Source organism: Diadema setosum, chromosome 14 (assembly GCF_964275005.1).
Source record: "Diadema setosum chromosome 14, eeDiaSeto1, whole genome shotgun sequence".
NCBI classification, from domain to species: domain Eukaryota; kingdom Metazoa; phylum Echinodermata; class Echinoidea; order Diadematoida; family Diadematidae; genus Diadema; species Diadema setosum.
Genome location: NC_092698.1, coordinates 34,926,096 through 34,944,570, shown reverse-complemented (window position 1 = coordinate 34,944,570; position 18,475 = coordinate 34,926,096). Strand labels below are relative to the sequence as shown.

The window sequence follows — 18,475 nt, the reverse complement described above, 5'->3', positions numbered from 1 at the left end:
ACAAATGTAAGATATGCCGCAGACAGAGATTATTATATCATTATGTGAGTACACATGACTGAGCCTACTCTTGCAGTGTGGCTGTGGATTTTTGTGCAAGATGTGTTGTCAAATGTCTGTCTTTAATCAGTTTTTCATTCTTATTGGCATGTGATTCCACAGTAGCAAAATGAAGATGTTTTCTGAAGGTAGATTCTTCCTCCTTGGACTGTTGTTTATTGTTCATCTTTGCAGATATGGATACTGACGAAGGAGGAGAATCCTGCGGCAAGAAAGATCAAACGGAGGTGAAAAAGACGAAAATTGTCAACGGACCCCTCGACAGAAGTATTTGGGAATCTGTGAGTTTGACAACACATCTTTGCATTTATGATTCATGAGACAATAGTATTTTAGTGCAGTTTTTAAGCAGTATATGAAATGAGCTGATGTGGAGCTTCTCAGATTGTTGTTTCAGCTGTTGTACAAGTTACCTTCCTCATAATTGTGTGTGCACAAAGTACTACATGAGTCTACACGTCTCCTAGTCCTTAGAGGCCACATAATCCACTACAAAGCTCATCTATTTCTGTTGAATATTTGTTTTTCACTCATAATTGTCCTGGCATGGGGAGTGGATGTTGATCAATGTATGCAGTTAATGTGAAAAGCAGTTGTATTGTAATCTTTGTTCTTATGTTTCCAAACTTTATTAGAAACAAACATTTCCATGGATGCAGCAAAGAGTAAAGTATAAAATTTTAAAAAAGACATGGAAAAGATATAGTGACTGCATGTCCCTGTTTCTCGATGGAATGTATGGAATTGATTGACAAAAAAAAAAAAAAAAAAAAGGTCGACGGAAGAATTTCATATGAATTTGACAAATGTATGGAATGTTTGAAATTCTGTCCAGATTTTTGTGAAAACCCTTGAAGCCATGAAGCCATTGTTTACCTATCTCATTGCTCAGAGTACCAGCCCATTTTGTGATTGAAATCAAAGAGAGAAAAAAAAAAACATCAGTTTTTACTTTTATAAATGTAGTCACATGTGTCAATCATTTTCCTGTTTGTTTTCCTCAGCCCGACTCATATCGGTTGTTCTTTGTCAATAACAACTGGTACCTGTTCATTCGGCTCTACCACATTCTGTGTGAGAGGCTGGAGAAGATGAAGAAACGTTGTGATGTCATCATGGAGACAGAGGGTGGCCTGAACAGACGGGCAGCCAAGGAGTCCACTGCCCTGGCCCTGGGCCTCAAGCAACCTCGTGAGTTGGCCCTTTGATTGTCATAACTCTTTACACATACCCCTTCGTCTTTCCTTCCCTACTGGAGTCATGCAAGGCAGATTTTATGACAAATCATTTCCCATCCTCACACTAGAGTGATCTGTAATTTGTAGTGGTTGTTTCATTTGACTTAACTTGATCCTGCTTTGAGGTATGTGACATGGGTGTCGCAGGTTCTGGGGTAGGCAGCAGGTGGCTATGAGATCTCTTTGAATTTAGTTTTTGTCTGCATGCTCTATTTGTATTTTATCAATATCATATGAACTGTATGCATGAAACATTGTCATCTTTTTTGCTGATTGAAAGTGAACTTTAGATTGTCAAGTCCTCCTCATTTACTTACAGGGATGAGCCTGAGGTGGAAATGAAGATACCGTAAAACCAGAAATTTTTGCATGCATGAAACTTTTGCGAGGAGCCAAGATTTACGAAAGTAAAATGCGTGCCAAAGTTTTTTGTCTACACAAGGCATTGAATGCCAGTGGCCATTTACGAAGTTTCATGCTTTATGCCGCCAGCGTTTCTTGTTTCACAGTGTGTGCTAAATTGCTCTAGCTACAAAAGACCACTCTCCTCCATGGGGGCTTTATTCTTTCTGTCTTACAACAATCCACTTCAGAGCTGGATCCCAGTGAGTACTACAACTCTCTGCTGGACCTGGTGCGAAGTCTCCTGGATGGGAACATTGAGAGTGGGACGTACGAGGACCAGCTGAGGGAGATGTTTGGTATCCACGCCTACATGGCCTTCACTTTGGACAAGGTGGTCACCAACACAGTCAGACAGGTAAGAGGAGCCTCAAGGCATTGCAGGAGGAAGTGTGTCATATGCTAAAAGTATCAAGTCTTTTGAGGTACAGCAATAGGGTAGCAAAGGTTATGCACTTAAAACAGATATTACACATGGTCACATGCATACACGTACACTGCAATTTAAAAAAAAAAAATGTGAATGTAAATCGTTCTTCATGTGCAATAAGTAAGTGATAGTATTTGGCAGACGAAAGTAATATGAATGATTTTTGCGTGTACACAAGATGACATGGTTGACATCTGCAGTAAAGTTGCAGAAGCAGTTAGCATAATGCAATCAACATAGAAATCTTTTTTTTTTTTTTTTTTCCATTGATGAAGCCGGTAAGTGAAAGGCATGCTGCATCATAAGATCAAGAGTTTGAGAAAAGGTATGAGAAATGAATGTGTTCTCACAGGACTGTCTTGTCTCCTTGAATCACTCCAGTTACAACACATAGTAACAGAGGACACGTGTCAGCAAGTCACAGACCTGTTCATGAACGAGATCAAGACCGGTGGGACGGGCGGAAGTCTGGCCACCATGTCGGTCAGGGCAAACTCGGAGGCATCGTACCAACGCAAGGCTGAGCAGCTGCTGTCCGAGGAGAACTGCTTCAAGGTTACATATGTGAGTGGACGTTTCTTTCATTTCATCATGTGCTGCTTCTTTTGCATTCCACTTGAAAGTGAAAAATGTAACGTTTACTTGTGTATGAATTGGAGGGTACGCCCGGATGGGGATTGGGATAGAATTACAGAATGGCATATAGCACAAGCCAAGAGACCAGTCAAATGCTCTTCAAGGATGTAATGTTTTCCATATATCTCATAAATGAGTTTCTGGTTCATGAGTATTTACCATCTGATAGGTGAGAAACTGATGTCATGTGTTCCGTTATTGAAGGTCCACCCCATATTCTGTCTACTATGCAGGCAAAGAGTGATAGCAAGCTGTGCATTGAGCTCCTGGACACTGAAGAAGACCCCAGTGATGACCCAGTAGAGGTGGACAAGTGGGTGGACTATGTGGAGAAGTTTGTCCTCTCCGAGAGCATCTCGCCGGAGTTGAGGGAACAGCTCACTAAGAAACCAGTCTTCCTGCCGAGGTAAGCATGGTTTTTACCTGTAACTAGTCATGTATGTTAGCTTATTACATTTGATTGTAGGTTCTAAAACGATTATTCCATTGACAATTAGCCCAGACCCTTTCCCTTGTCCCTAACCCTGACTGTAATCTTGAATCTAATCCTAACCATAACCTAAATTCTAACCCTGATCCTAATCTTACCCTAATCTTTTGGATATGTGACCCGCTACAACAAAAGGATCCTAAAGTCGCTGACGGCGGAGCCGAGAAAATCGAGTTTCAAGTCACATCATCAAAATTGGTCCAAACAATCAGATTTCTGTTTTTGGCATAATTTTGTAGTCTTATGTTTTGTCTATCGTCTGCCGAAATTTCAAAGCTAAATGATCGTACGAAAGGCAAGAAATTAGCGTTTTTCTGGGCCATGATTTTCCGACTTTCAACGTAACAGAAACGTGTCCGAAGATTTGGATTTAGCGCCGCAACTAGACTCCGCCCCTAGCAACGAGGGAGTGATCTTATTGGTCAGTGCGTGGCATCCTGATTACTAATTGGTCGTGCGTAGACCGCTGGTGCTAAGCTTGAATGAACATCGCGGAGGTCGCTAGGAGCATACCTTCTATTGTCAAGCGGTGAAAACTGTCATACCTCCCCTTGATCATGTTACCGTCGGAAGGAAAACTTTCAAGGCGTTTTTCTCGAAACTCTGATTTCCTCAAGCACTTGACATACGCTAATAAAATTGTCGATATCTCCGCAACCAAGTACTTTTATGAGTTGTGTTATTTATGAAATTAAAGTAGAAGAGTAGGGGAATAATGTCAAGTCATTTACAGAAAATTGTCCTCCCCCGACTTTCGGATCCTTTTGTTGTAGCGGGTCACATATACCCTTCATTGCTTTAAAAAAAAAAATACTAATAATAAAATTGTGAGATGGTTTGCCAACAGTTCAACATTGTGAACCTATTATAATAATGATAAGTTTTGTTTTGTTTTGTTTTGCTTTTTGTTACAGCAAGGCTTTAGTATAATATGTCATGGAACATGTTGAACATGCAATTCTGACTCGATATGATAGTATTTACTGGCCACGTATTGTTGCCTTATTTCATGTGCCAGTTAATGTATGATTTGCAAAATATATATGTGTCCTAATGGTTGATAACTCGTTGGAATTATTCATGGGTAGGGCTGTGGTGTTTAGATAGTGACAGCATTTCGTATTGTCTTCCAGGAATTTGAGAAGAACGCGGGAACAGAAACAGGATGGGGAAGACCAGGCCGCCCAAAATGCCACCAATAAAGACGGCAAGCACGAATCGGAGGCAGATGCCAACAGAAACTCTGTCTTCAAAACAAACGAGAATTCACAAGACACTGACTCCAGCGCTGACACCAAGTCACTGACGGAGGAAGCAAATGGGAAGCCTGCCATCGGTGGGAGTATGGACGCCAATGTCGCCAAGAAGGACGCGAGGAAGATCTTGTCAAAAGTGGTGACCAAAGGAGACAAGAAGACAGAAGGGAAGGTGGTGGTGGGCGGGGTCATGAACCCCTTGGAAGGCGTCGACATGGTGAATAACATGGAGTGCAAGTTTAATCTCAACTCCTACAAGATGGTCTACGTGGTCAACTCTGAAGACTACATGTACAGAAGAAAGTCACTCTCCAAAGCTGGACAGGTTAGTGTACATGTTTGTTCTTTTCCTGTCATTAAGGCACAATGACATCGTTGCTACTGAAAATGTAACCCTTTTAACTTATCCCTACTAAACATAACTGATTTTGTGCAAAGTTCTTCAATCGTCTTTTACCTCTTATTGATGTCATGCATATAGCAGAAGGTATGACTATTTTCAGCTTCTGTCAAGTAAGAAGATTACACGTTGCACATTTGATAACTTGGTATGAAAAGTCCTGATTTTGTTAAAGTGAATGTAATGAGCCTCTAAGCAGTACCAAAGCAGAGGAAGAATCCTGCTGGTGGGCTTTAGCACATGGAAAGCCCTCACCTTAGCTGTCAAAATATTTTATTCATCACGTGACATTTTTATTAACAAAAAAAAGAGAAGAAAAAAAAAAAGACATTTTTGTGGTGTGTTTTTTAACCTGTTGAGGACAGGGTAATTTTGCTACAGCATGCATTTCCCATAGACCCTTGCCCGAGTATACTTGGAACTCATCCTCAATGGGTTAAGAAAGTTGAAAGTATATATCACATTTTCAGTGCGATCTTTTAAAGGTACTAGCCCACATTTGCAAACCCACGAAAATCAAAACTGCATAAAACAGGTCCAATATGACTTCAAGTACAAGTTATAACAGTAACATACCTCACCTGTTGCTCTGTGTCCATACCATTCGATAAAAGAGAGAAAATCATCGTTTTAAAATCAATTTTCAAACCGGGTCAACCCGACCCAAAAATCAAATTGCGAGCGCGGGCTAGCTACGTACATTAACTTACACATGTATCGCATGCATGTAGTACGCGCGTGGACCGGAGCTAGCGAGCGTTTTTATACGCATGCATACGGTGCATTTTCATTTATTTTTATGAAAGTAATGGACTAATTGGAACGAAATTTTGCACAGGTGTTACTGCAATCCTACCCAAACTCCATGCTAACTATGAGACCAATTGCTGCAGGTTTACAAATGTGGGCTAATACCTTTAAAGTTAAGCAGATCATCATGTTTGAGTATGCATGCATGAGAGAGTAAGAAGTATGCATTCAGATGTGATAGAATGACAGTCATGTAGTTTGGAGTTTGTAAGTACAGGCTCAACTCCCTAAACTGCTTGTAAGTGCAAAAGCTATCTAGCTAACTGCTTCATGACAATTTCCTCTGCTGTATGTTACACAGGCACATCCGAAGATCACTGCCAGGAAATCTGGGCGCTTCCACAATTGGCATGACAAGTGGAGAGAGAGCCATGTGACAGAGGCCCAGTCAGAGGCGGTGGACAAGTGGTTCCTGGGCCAGACGGACAACCTGGTGCCATGCCAGACCCAGAGGGTGGACCTCTCCAGTCCCAACGGGGTCTACCACAAGTACAAAGTCACCTACATCGCCAAGACGGAGGAGGAGAGCAGTAAAGAGTCGTGACCAGCCCCAGGAGGTGCGGGTTTCCCATGAGCACGAACACATTCTGTTTGGTGCCATCTTCGGTGCACTCCCTCCAGCCACCCATTGTGTCACTGCCCACTGGTAACTGGTTCCTTTCATAGCAGAAATCACTTACTGCAGATGGTGGTGTGTAGTGGTTGTTACAGCCGTCAGCACCCGTCAAACTCTGATGGTTCAGGCTTAGTAGACGACGGCAGGGAGGGGCTGCAGAGCTCTGCTGGTTGCAATCAGTTGGAGGTCATGCTTACCAGTCCACCAATGGAACAGGCAGGTCACTTTGAAACAGGTCAAAAGGCCTGGCAAAGATCATGCAACATTTGCCATTACCTCGGCAGCACATTGCATTTGTACGATGATCCAGTATTTTTATTTTTCTAGTAATTTTGATCACTGCAGTCCTGTCCGTTTTGGGGATAACTTCACGAATTCGGAGTGTTACCATTTGTTATGTTTTTAAGACCCTTTCTGGAGGAATGCCTGTATTGCAGTCATCTTCCAATATTAGCCAAGATTGATTTCAAGCACACCAATTTACATTCCACAATGTCATGATGCTTGCCTAGGACTCACTCATGACAGCAGTGCCAGTGATTTACCACAGATAAAGAAACATTATCAGGAGCTCATGTCCGTAAGCATACAACTGGCACAGTGCTGGTAACAGGCAAAAACCGAGTATGTGCCGATGCACACAAACAAGGGAATGGGAGGGGCTGTTAAATGATTGTATTTTTCCTGTTCACTGCCTTATTTATTGTGTCTGGTCTTTGTGGATTTCACTTTGGCTTTGCCAGGTTAATCAGCTCAATGCTGGCATTTGGAAAATACATGGAAATTCAGGGATAGACCGACATATCCTCCGTAAACAGATACCGAGATTGAAGGCACAAGCAAGTAATTCAGTCTCGGTAATCATAGTTTTGTAGGTGTGAATATTGCTAGTTCCGCAGAAAAAGCCGAAGAAAATGACGACCATATTCAATTTGGTTGTTTTTATTTTGTTTTGTTTTTGGAGGGGACTGATTGTTGATCCTCCCCTTCTTCTGCTAGGTTCCTGGAATAGCCAGAAGGGGTGGTGTGACAATGAAGGTGGTGACATCATTATAAAGGTCTTCTGTGGACCAAGTCTTGTATATAGTGGCTGTTCAGTGTTCACTGTGTGACCTGTCCAACTGTACAAATGTGCATTGTAGATCAATTCTATGTCTACATTCTGGTACCTGTCGTGCGAAATACAGGCGTATGTATTTGTAAATAGGTTTTTGTACAGGACAATGCAAACGGTGATTTCAAACATTCATATAAATATGTGACTATCAGGTTCAGAATACTCTGTATAAATATCCTTTTTTCTATGAAATACAAATAAAAAAAATGATGTTTTTAGAGTGTGACATATCAAATCTGTGATATATAACCTTTGTCTTTCTGTACAAGCTGGTATAAGTTTGTACAGTGGAAAGGCTCAAGAATGGAATCTGAGATGCAAGCTGTAGATAGGAGACACTTTGAAGAGACATTAAGAGTGGTCTGCATGAAGGCACAAGCAAAGGAGTATGTCCAGGGATTCATTGGTGAAAGGTGGGCATGAGAACTCCGATTCTATTTTGTAGAAACTTTTCGATTGATGAAGACTCTATTGTCATTTTTGATATTTCAGACTTCCACTTGTAAGATTTTGAGGTTTGAGAGATATAAGATGCACTTTAGCCTTATTTATCTATTTATTTCTCAATCAAGGGGAGCAAGACTTTTTTTTTCCCATTTTTTGTTTTCTTGTATTTTATTTTTACGTAACGCATTGCTTCTTACGGCCTACAAGGAAAGATCTGGTTCTTGCAAGATTGTAGCAATAGCATTGTAAAGACTATTTATGATATAAATTATCTGTTCGTCAGGATAAGTTGTATTTTTGACCTCGGTGACAATTGAGTGGGCTTTCTGTTGATATGCGAGCATATCTGGAAATCTGTTTCCCCCTCGCCACTATTTAGTCTGCGGTCGTTGTTGTAGTTCCTGCATAGGAGAGCCTATGTGAAGTCACAGACAAAGAGGTTGAACATTATGAGGCGAGCCATGGGGAGAAAGTCACTCTAGGTAGGATCCACCCAGTACGTACTGAAATTCACCCAAGAAATGCTGGCAACAAGTTTAACCGGTTGGGTTGTGCAGACTTTTATTCAAGCATGTATCAATGGGCTTTAGCTGTGAGTCCATGCCTTGGTGTGTCCCATTCATAGATTGCCCAGATGATGGCATCGGGCAGTCTCCACTTCTGAGACGATGGCTAAAATTTGCAAGTAAAAACACTGATACGTGGGAGAGAAATAGATATATATATACAGCTTTAATAGGGAATGATGATAATGCATTAATTTCTTTGTTTATTCACGGAAGACTGGATGAAATGAATGCTCAGTTGTGTTCACTTCACCATTACCAAAAGGAAAATCTTGATAAATGAGCAGAACCATGGTTTTAAAAAAGATCAAAACAGGAATCTGATATTAGATTTTATTTCATTTGAGGGTATGTGGATACATTTCCCCCATTTCATTTTCTTGATTCAGCCTCTACAGACTGCTCAATTGTGAGATGAATGCAGAAGAACAATGCCATTTTTTTTTTAATGGTACAGAAAATGAAAGAAAAATATCTGAATAATGGAAATGTGTTACAACGATGTGAAAAAGCAAGAATATTATTATGGTTGTACAGATGTGTTATATGGCCACTTGATAAGGCCAGTCTACTTGTAATAAAATGTTTGGGAAAATTATGAGACCTGTCAGTTGCCTTTTCATTGCAGCATATCACACAGTCATAGTTTTGTGTGTTTGCAAATGTCTTCAAGTGTATAGTATGACGTGAATGCATGCCGGCTATCTGTGATGTATATGCAGTGAATGAATCGTTGTAACCCGTGCCATATTTAAAATGCCATCACTCTATGCAGTACCAACACCCATTTACATTCTATGGGAAGTACATCCCTCTGGCTGGTTTGATAGGAATCTCATAGGAATGCATTCAATTTGGACAGGAGTGCACTTGTAGCCCGCTACGTGTGACCACAATGCAGTCCTATGGAAATTTTGTCTTGCCTGGGTTAAAATGCCTGGATATAGGGAATATGCTCATAGAAACACCCAACTACTGGTAGTAATAAAAACAAACAAACAAACAAACATTACTTGCAGTGTGTCATTCGTGTAGAGTAAGCATTCCACATTACAGTGGACTCCCGTTATGACGAGGTCCTTGGGACTGGTAGTTTTCTTTCGTTATATCAAAATTTTGTTATAACCGAACAAATAAACAATGAAGATACATAGAAGGGATGATTTTACGGCCTAAATTTTTACTTCGTTGTAACCGGAATTTCGTTATAACGGGAGTGCACTGTATTTTACTCTAGAACTAGAATAACCAAACACCTTCAGTACTTGTCCAGTCCAGAACAGTAATTGTACTTCAATACTTGCTTGTCTGTTTGCTTGTGTTTATGAATTAACTTTACCAATTTTTCTTGTTTATGAAACTTATTCCAGGGGGTGGGGTAAAATTGTTGGTAAACCTTTGATGTTGGCAATACAGTGCGGTTCTCTGCAATCAGGGAGGTTTTACAGATGGAGTAGAAACTACATTGTAAGTGCTCTCCTTTGAAGTCCTGTGTGACACAGCCAAGAAGTTATGCACTTAAATATGAGCGAGTAATCAGGGCTAGCTTTTTCAAAGCCAAAAAGACCCCCACCCCCCTTTCCTGATGCAGTTTGCACACTCGTCTTTCTATCACAGAAAATGGTTGCCATTTCGGTGCTAAATTCAATACTGTAAAATGAGGAATGTTCGTGTGCATTTTAATCTCGCGAGCGCGAAGATTCGCAAAGTTAAAATGCATGCGAACGTTCTTTTCTGCACTGAATGCATTGAATGCCAGTGGCAGTTCGCAACAATTTCATGCCGCAAAAAAGGCCGTCGGCTCCAATTCACGAAAAATTCATGCCGCGAAGACATGTTTTACAGTAACCTGTGTGGACCACATCTGTTGACGTCCAAGGTGTTGTATGAAATAAATAGTGTATGGTCTTTACTCCTGCGCTAAAACAAGATTTCACTTGGTAAAAGATGAGGCACCGCGCAATATTCAACTCAGCTTCGCCTAGTTGAATAGAGTGCCTCTATCTTTACCTCGTGCGAAATCTTGTACCATCACATTCACTATTTGTATAATAATGCTTTAGTATCAAACCCAAACATGTTTTTTCATGGATGAAGAAGAGTCGCTACTCCTCCTTTGACACCTCCCTCATGGAATCATTTGTATGTTATACCATGCAGTCTTGTGTTGAAAAAGTTGATGGAAAAAGTCTTATGACAAGTTATTGTAATTAGATAGATAGAGATAATTACATAATTTGAGAGATAGATGAATATAGCTTGATAGCAAGATAAATAGATAAGTAAATAGATACAGAGGACTCCCGTTATAACAAAGTCCTCAGGACCGGCAGTTTTCTTTCGTTATATCGAAATTTTGTTGTAACCGAAAAATAAACAATAAAAAATATAGAGTTGATAATTTTGCAGTCTGAATTTTTACTTCGTTGTAACCGGAATTTTATTATAACCTTGTTCGTTACAATGGGAGTGCACTGTATCATAGATTGATAGATAGATAGATAGATAGATTGATAGATAGATAGGTAAGTAGATAGATAGACAGGAAGACAGGTTTTCAAACAGTCACATTCATCTGGGCGAAATTAATAAAAACTCACTGAACAGAGGTAGAGCTTTTAAGTCTTCATGATAGAGATGTAATTGAAAAATATAAAATTGTACAATTGAATAGCATACAATAACAAGTACAGATATATCAATAGATACCCGTGACAACAAATTACATTGTAATTAAAGTATCCCTGTTAGACCACTTGGACACAAACATTAATTTCATGATATAATAAAAATACACCTTCAGGCCCTAAGTGTCTAATTTCCCTTGGCATAATGTGAATCGCTTATTTTTTTTTTTTTTTTTTTTTATTTTGTGCAGCTTGAGGATACATCGTCTTGCACACAGGTGACCTATTGTCAAATTCCAAATTAAACTTTCCCTGCAGCAATACATTTTTTCATTACATGATTGCATCTTGGCCATGTAGTTTAACAATTTTTGATGTGGCAATGTGACAAAGAATAGAAAGATATATTTCATTTTATTTTTATTTTTCATGTTATTTTTTTTGTCATTGTTTATTTGAATTGTTTTGTTTTGTTTTTGTTTTTTGTTTTTGCTCTGCATATCCAGGCTAACAGATATTCCAGTTGCTAAGTGCAAGTACTTTTTTTTTTTTTTTAATCCCCAGTGAATTTCATTCAAAGCATATCATACACATACAACATGTTAACATTTAGCCTTTCAGGCCACTTTTTACATAACAGTTAGTGTCTACTTTCTCTTTCATTATCATAGAAAATTTCATTGAAAATAGAATGATTCATGTAGTGCAAATTAAAGCACGATCATGTCGCTGAACACAATTCATGCCCCAATCATTCTTTTGGAGAAAGTGGAAAAATGTATCATGTGCGCAATACCCCGCAATTTACTCTAATTCAGTTCTCATAGTTGGAGTGATCGCTTATTAGCAACATATTCTTGACTTCATCCAACATTTTCAGGAGCAGTACAAAATATGTGTGTGTGCATGTTACATTTGTATTTCTGCAAATTCCTGACATTTGTACCAATGTCAAACAAGGATCATGATCGTACGTCAACATTAAGCCAAGTGTCTAGCAAAAACTACTTGGCTCTTCATGACAACCCCCCCCCCCAAAAAAAAAAAAAAAAAAAAAAAAACAATTAGGTACATACTAAAACATGACCTACATGGATTCTTGTGGATGTAAATACGCACACAAAAAAAGAAAAGATGGAAGAAAGGCAAAGGAATCCACATGTGGAGAAAAAAAAAAAAGCAAGAAAGACTTTCTCCATGTATATCTACAGTAGTACAAGTGAGCTTCAAATTCAATCATTCCATCTTTCAAGTGATTTAGCATGGCAATATGTAGTGAGTTAGGACTGACACACTGTTTGTTAAATCTACGAGATACATTTTTCACACTCTTCATTGAAAAACAGTTTTCTTTGATCCCATATAACGTAAGTAAGCCTAACCACTAATGCACACATTATGCACATACAATAACAGCTTAATATAAACATAATTTGAGTTCGCATAGCTAGTACACAAAATGTTAGTAAAAATATTGAGTAGCCATATGTGCATATATTTGAGTACATACTGCGAGTACACTCTGAATGATGTTGAGAACTGTGTTTATCAAAAGCCAAAGATTAAAACAGATAACATGAAAAAGATGCAGCCAAGGACACATGTGACATGACCCTGGTATCCTGCCATTGTAAGAATCATCCTTCCAAGTCATTTTTACTCTCAAAGCATGAAGCTCGTCATCCACAGGGACATGCTACATGTATGGCTTACATATACATAAAACATGATGGAGTACATCTTGGTTGGACTCATCTTGGATAGTACGAATGTGATGTCTGGGGTAGCTAAAGCGCTAAAGCATAACTTTGGAAGAGGTGAAGAGCAGAAATACTCTTGGAATCTTTGAATAACCCAGGACAACAATTTATTTAGTTCAATTTAGGGTTTCAATGCAATAGTCCCTGAAGGATTCACAAAGGATCTTTGGAAGGCAACAACATGCCATGAGTACTTGTAGAGAAGTATCAGAAGAGTTCACAAAAGCCATTTTCCAGATGTTAATGGACAGGGCAGTCTAATTTTGTCATAGCACATACTGTCCTGCAATCAACTTCCATCAATACTAGAATTTAGTTATGCCTTGGAAATATCTCAACCAAGGCAGCCGCCTTGTAGTTAGCCTTGTGATTTGAAGCATGGTTTCACTGTGAGACAGAATTTACAGCTGGGACTGAACTTCACGCGACTCTGTGTCGACGATGAAGATGTCCGAGGTGCAGTCCCCTCCTGGATAGCGCATCTCGTGGGCCAGGGCGGGGCCTTCGGGGTCATTTCCAAAGTCCACCAGGAAGTCTGGGTTGACCTTGAGGCCACCTTTGTCCGTGTCAATGTCTATCATGAGGAGCACGGAGCCAGTGCTAAGAGAAACGAGGGAGATGAAACGTCATGGTAACGAGATGCCATCTTGGACACTGCTCTACGATAGGAGTCAACTCTATAGTTCTAACCCTCTTCATGACACATACTACTTTTTTCCTCTCTCTTTAATGAGGTGTGAGAATCTTTGCATAGAATTAAAAGAAAACAAACATCATAGATTCACATAGACATGTGTGGGAATTCATCAAACAGTTTTCTTTTTGACATTTTGCAAATTGACTGAAGTCAATTTGCAAATTGACTGAAGTGAAACCGCCAATGTCCAATCTCCATTAACTTTGTGTTTGATGAAATGGAGAAATTGAACTGTTACCATGTAAATGTTATACTCAAAACTGGATTAAAGGGGCAAGGACTCTCACTTTTCTCGTGAGTGTATTGATCTCACATGAACAGAAAATGTGGAACTTCAAACACTGGTTATGAATTTTACTACAAGTCCATGTGAGGTACATTCTTTCAGTGGTCCTAATGATGGCCACACAGGCTTCAAAATGCAGTGATTATCTATGACTATAATGCATCAAGTTTGTTTGATTTCTGTCTTTTGCCAAGCATTGTACCTCTTAACCCTAAAGGATGTACAGCTAGTTTTAAAGGACAAGTTCACCTTCATTAACATAAAGATTGAGAGAATGTAGCAATATTAGAAGAACACATCATTCAAAGTTTGAGGAAAATCGGACATTCCGTTCCAAAGTTATGAATTTTTGAAGTTTTTGTGCAGTCACCGCTGGATGAGAAGACTACTGCAGTGTACGATGTCACATGCGTACAACAATATAAGGAAAATATAAAGAGATTTTCACAAAATTTCATCTTTTGAAAAAAGTACACATTCAATTGACTCGTTACTGACATATGTTATGGGTAATATTATTCCCATTGCCTTTTGAAAGAGGCAAGTCAAGTGCTCTTTTATTATGCGAAAAAAAGTGAAAATATGTTGAATTTTCTTTACATTTTCTTTATACTGTTGAACTCATATGACATCACGAGCCTTAGTAGTCTCCTCATCCAGCGGTTCCAACACGAAAATTTTAAAAATTCATATCTTTTGCATCGATTGTCCAATTTTCCTCAAACTTTCACTGATGTGTTCTACTAATATTGCTGCATTCTCTCAATCCTTATGTTTATGAAGGTGAACTCGTCCTTTAAAGAGGAAAGACGGAAAAAGAAAGGATCTACAAGATGCACAAATCCCTTATATATATTTCAACACAAGCCGATGCATAACACCATCAACCCGCAGACTCTCAAGGAACTCACACCTACTCGGCTATATCATACCCTGCTCCAGGACTGAACAGCGCATATAATTCTTCTTCCCCTGCACAGTGAGGCAGTGGATCAGCCTGCTAAAAGATTGTTTTTACTTGCACCTTCACGCAACCTACATCGTGGCACTTGGCACATGAGCAATCCCCTAAACACAAATACACAATCTGCCAATAGTCTTCAGGTTTGAAGGAGGCAGATATGAAGAAGAAGGAGAAGAAGAAAGGCTAGAATACATGGCCAGACTCACTCCATGAGGTCAGGGTAGAACTGCTGGTCCCAGTTGCTGTAGAGTGACATGGTGACAAAGAGTCGCTTCCCATCCAGACTCAGCTGCACCATCTGGGTGCTTCCCGTCACCCGCCGACCCTTGACAAAGAGGGGCTGGGGCTGGCTGGTCAGCTCCTCATCCTTGGTGACCTTGACCGGCCCATCGGCCACGATGGACCCTCCAAGGAAGACCTGGTTCGGACACAAAGATGAGACACGTCCTAGAACTTATCGATTACTCCTTGCTGGTGTTGTCCGCAAAAAATGCACCACGGCAGCAGCTGCTATTGCTGCTGCTAGTACTACTATTACTACTACTACTACTACTACTACTACTACTACTACTATAGTAACTGCTACTTCTACTACTAGCTACTACTACTACAACTACTACTACTGCTACTGCTGCTACAGTACTGCTACTATACTGCTACTGCTACACGGTAACTGCTACTACTATACCACTACTAATTACCACCACCACCACAACTACTTCTACTACTGACACTACTGACACTACCGCTACTTCTACTAATGCTAATACTACTACTACCCTCCTCCTACTTCTACTGTTTCTTCTCAGTGGCTGTGGCACCCCAGATAGAGTGCACAATGCTATGCCATCTATCTCTCACAGCAGAGGTGTTTGTTTGTTGGGTTTTGTTTGTTTGTTTTTTCATGTAGCAGGCTACACATTAAATGCAAAGGTGATTCCATAACAGATTCCACTTTTGATCCTCCAAAAGTATGTATCAGTTAACATCTCCATAAAAGTACCCCAGGGCTTTATATTGCTATCAAGATCTGCCCATTTTGAATGTGATGGTAACCTCAAATTCTTCCAATTCTGTCTACATACAATATGCAAATATTTGTTGCCCATATGATATTGTATGAAATCTGAAATTATTTGATTTCTCACATAAAGAAAAAAAAAGTTACACTAGTGAAAGCTTGATTGTGAAATGAGTCTGTAATGAGTTGCAATTAACTGCTTAAGTGTATTATTGATATATGCACAACTGTATCTGCCTCCAAGCATTCACACATTTCCCTCTAACCGCAGTCTTATGTACTTGTCTCAAAAGATTCTTCCCTACCTACATTCATACATTCTCATCTCTAAACATTCTTCCCTACCTACAACCGCATATTCATAAGCGTATATCTCAAAACTTTTTCCTACCTACATTCATACATACTTGTTTCTTAACATTTTCACTGCCTATACATTCATATGTACTTTTCTCCAAACATTTTTTTCCTAACTACGTACATTCATACATACTTTTCTGCAAACATTTTTTCTTATCTGCATTCATACATACTTTTCTCCAAACATTTTTTCCCTACCTTCATTCATACACACTTATCTCCAAACATTCTTCCCTACCTATATTCATATGTACTTGTCTCAAAACATTCTTCCCTACCTACATTCATATGTACTTGCCTCCAAACATTTTTTCCTACCCACATTCACACAGTACTTGCCTCTAGACAAAGGAGTGCTACATTCATGTATATACTAGCCCCTGGCAAAGGTTCAAAGTTCACATATCCTTTGTCTTCAGCACGAAGGAGCTGCATGGTCCCATAGTTCCAGGTGGATTGAATTGACTACAGGACTGATTCCACTGTTATGGTGTTACCCCTGCCCGCGAGTTTACTACAGTATCTCTTAACCCATTCCTTACGATAGCCTGGTATACTAGTTTCCCATTGTGACACAACTCATAAATGGTACCAGGTTCCCAAAAGGTGCAAAAGAATGTCCACATTTGTGACCTAAATTCATGTTTATTTGTGTTATGCTGACCACCAAAATGACTGATCAAAGTGTGTAATAAAAAAAGGCCTGTGCATGCTCTATTCATATCTCACACCCGATTGAAAATATGCATTGTTCAATGGCACAAGCAGTCGACTATGGGAAGGGGCTACATGTACTGCTTGCTTGCTTTTACACAGACAGGCCTAATACCAGCCTGTCTGTTCTTTGTTAACAGCCAAAAGATCATATCTCTTTTGGGGGCATTGAAGGTTCTCAGAGACTTGCGAGAGGAATTGGTTAAGAAGTCTTTTGCGGAAGTGGACTAGTTATTTCCTCTAGGTCTTCAAACATTGCTCTAGAGAATCGAACCACCAGCCACTGGCTGAAAAATACACCTTCATGTTGAAAATGACAATTTGTTCATATCGCCTGAAGCTCCTGAAGCTCCTCATCTGTCAATCATAGTACTGAAATGTTTAACAAAAGACATGCATGTTCCCTCGCCATGTCTTTTGTTAGTCACATTAATATCACAGAAACATGCAAGTTATGCTGAGTCGAGAGGAAGGTGCATTCCAATGTCTTTTGTTAAACATTTCAGTACTTTAGCAATGATTGACAGATGATGTCATCTCAAGAATATTGGTTTGGAAGGATTTTTTTGTGGGCGTTCCCAATTAATCTGAAGAAAAATAGAAGAAAAAATCGTTAAGAATATACGGAATGTTTCTAAATATTTGTTTCACTGCAAAAGTGATGTTGAGGGTATCATAAATCAACATGCATTTGATTTCAGGGCCCCTTTAATGGCTTACATCTCAGAGAGCAGACTGGTGGGACTTAGCATTTTACGGTAAAATAAACTCTTAGCTCAAAGTTTGTACACCTCATTATTGCTGAGACTGTTGGAGGAGGAGTCTTGCATTTCAGTTTTTCTATCATAAACATCAACAGACTTCGTACCCACTTTAAATCTGTCAGGGAAAATCTCATTGTTCTCCTTTTACACCATACATTACACAACTGATTTCCCAGCACTTTTTTTTTACTGAGGATCTTTCATTTTGAGGTAAAGGCACGACCCCCCAGCTCACCTGTCCGACCAGTTTTGGGTTGCGGGTGTCCGAGATGTCATACTGCCGGAGGTCACCATGCAACCAGTTGCTGATGTAGAGGAAGCGGTCGTCCATGGAGACGATGATGTCGGTGATGAGGCCTGTCCATTCAATTAAGATCGCAAACGATTTCATAAAAAATGAATCACTGACCACTGTTGTATTCATGTATAGTCACTGAAAGCTTGAATTGATTGGCCAGTAAAAGGTTGTGTCCAATTAATGTAATTGAAGATTGGTAATTTTTTAAACACTTTATTAAGGTAGATGGGTACTTGATGACACAGCTGAGTTCTACTCTGCGATTGTTGCATCACTTACATGATGAAAACTTTTGTGTGTGTGTGTGTGTGTGTGTGTGTGTGGAAATGAAACCAACTGCAAATATCCTCAGAGGGCATATTTTCTTCACAACTTTGATCAAAATATACATCAACTAGAAATGTCGCTTTGGCGACTGGTATGCCTCCGCCATAATGCATGATTTTCCCAATAGGTCTAGATAGTACATGTGGACAATGTGTGATTACATTTTCACAAAATTGGCAAAATATTGAA

At 39.6% G+C, this 18,475-nt stretch overlaps 2 protein-coding genes across 6 annotated transcripts in view; one reads left to right on the top strand and one right to left on the bottom strand.

Moving 5' to 3' along the window:
- Positions 1–9,066, top strand: part of LOC140237718 (paired amphipathic helix protein Sin3a-like) — a 34,118-nt gene extending 25,052 nt beyond the window's left edge. For all 5 annotated transcript variants that reach the window (XM_072317644.1, XM_072317642.1, XM_072317643.1 and 2 more), the window contains exons 19-25: positions 235–341; positions 1,065–1,251; positions 1,892–2,058; positions 2,512–2,694; positions 3,000–3,172; positions 4,390–4,837; positions 6,024–9,066. In XM_072317644.1, coding sequence (XP_072173745.1) covers positions 235–341; positions 1,065–1,251; positions 1,892–2,058; positions 2,512–2,694; positions 3,000–3,172; positions 4,390–4,837; positions 6,024–6,266 — 1,508 coding nt within the window. In that variant the 3' untranslated portion in view covers positions 6,267–9,066. The remainder of the gene's footprint in view (positions 1–234; positions 342–1,064; positions 1,252–1,891; positions 2,059–2,511; positions 2,695–2,999; positions 3,173–4,389; positions 4,838–6,023) is intronic.
- Positions 9,067–12,133: 3,067 nt separating this feature from the next.
- LOC140238048 (methanethiol oxidase-like) overlaps positions 12,134–18,475 on the bottom strand; it is a 31,898-nt gene continuing 25,556 nt past the window's right edge. The window contains exons 8-10 of the mRNA XM_072317971.1: positions 17,897–18,018; positions 15,009–15,220; positions 12,134–13,455 (exon numbers count right to left, since the gene is read on the bottom strand). Of these exons, the coding sequence (XP_072174072.1) occupies positions 13,257–13,455; positions 15,009–15,220; positions 17,897–18,018 (533 nt within the window). The 3' untranslated portion in view covers positions 12,134–13,256. The remainder of the gene's footprint in view (positions 13,456–15,008; positions 15,221–17,896; positions 18,019–18,475) is intronic.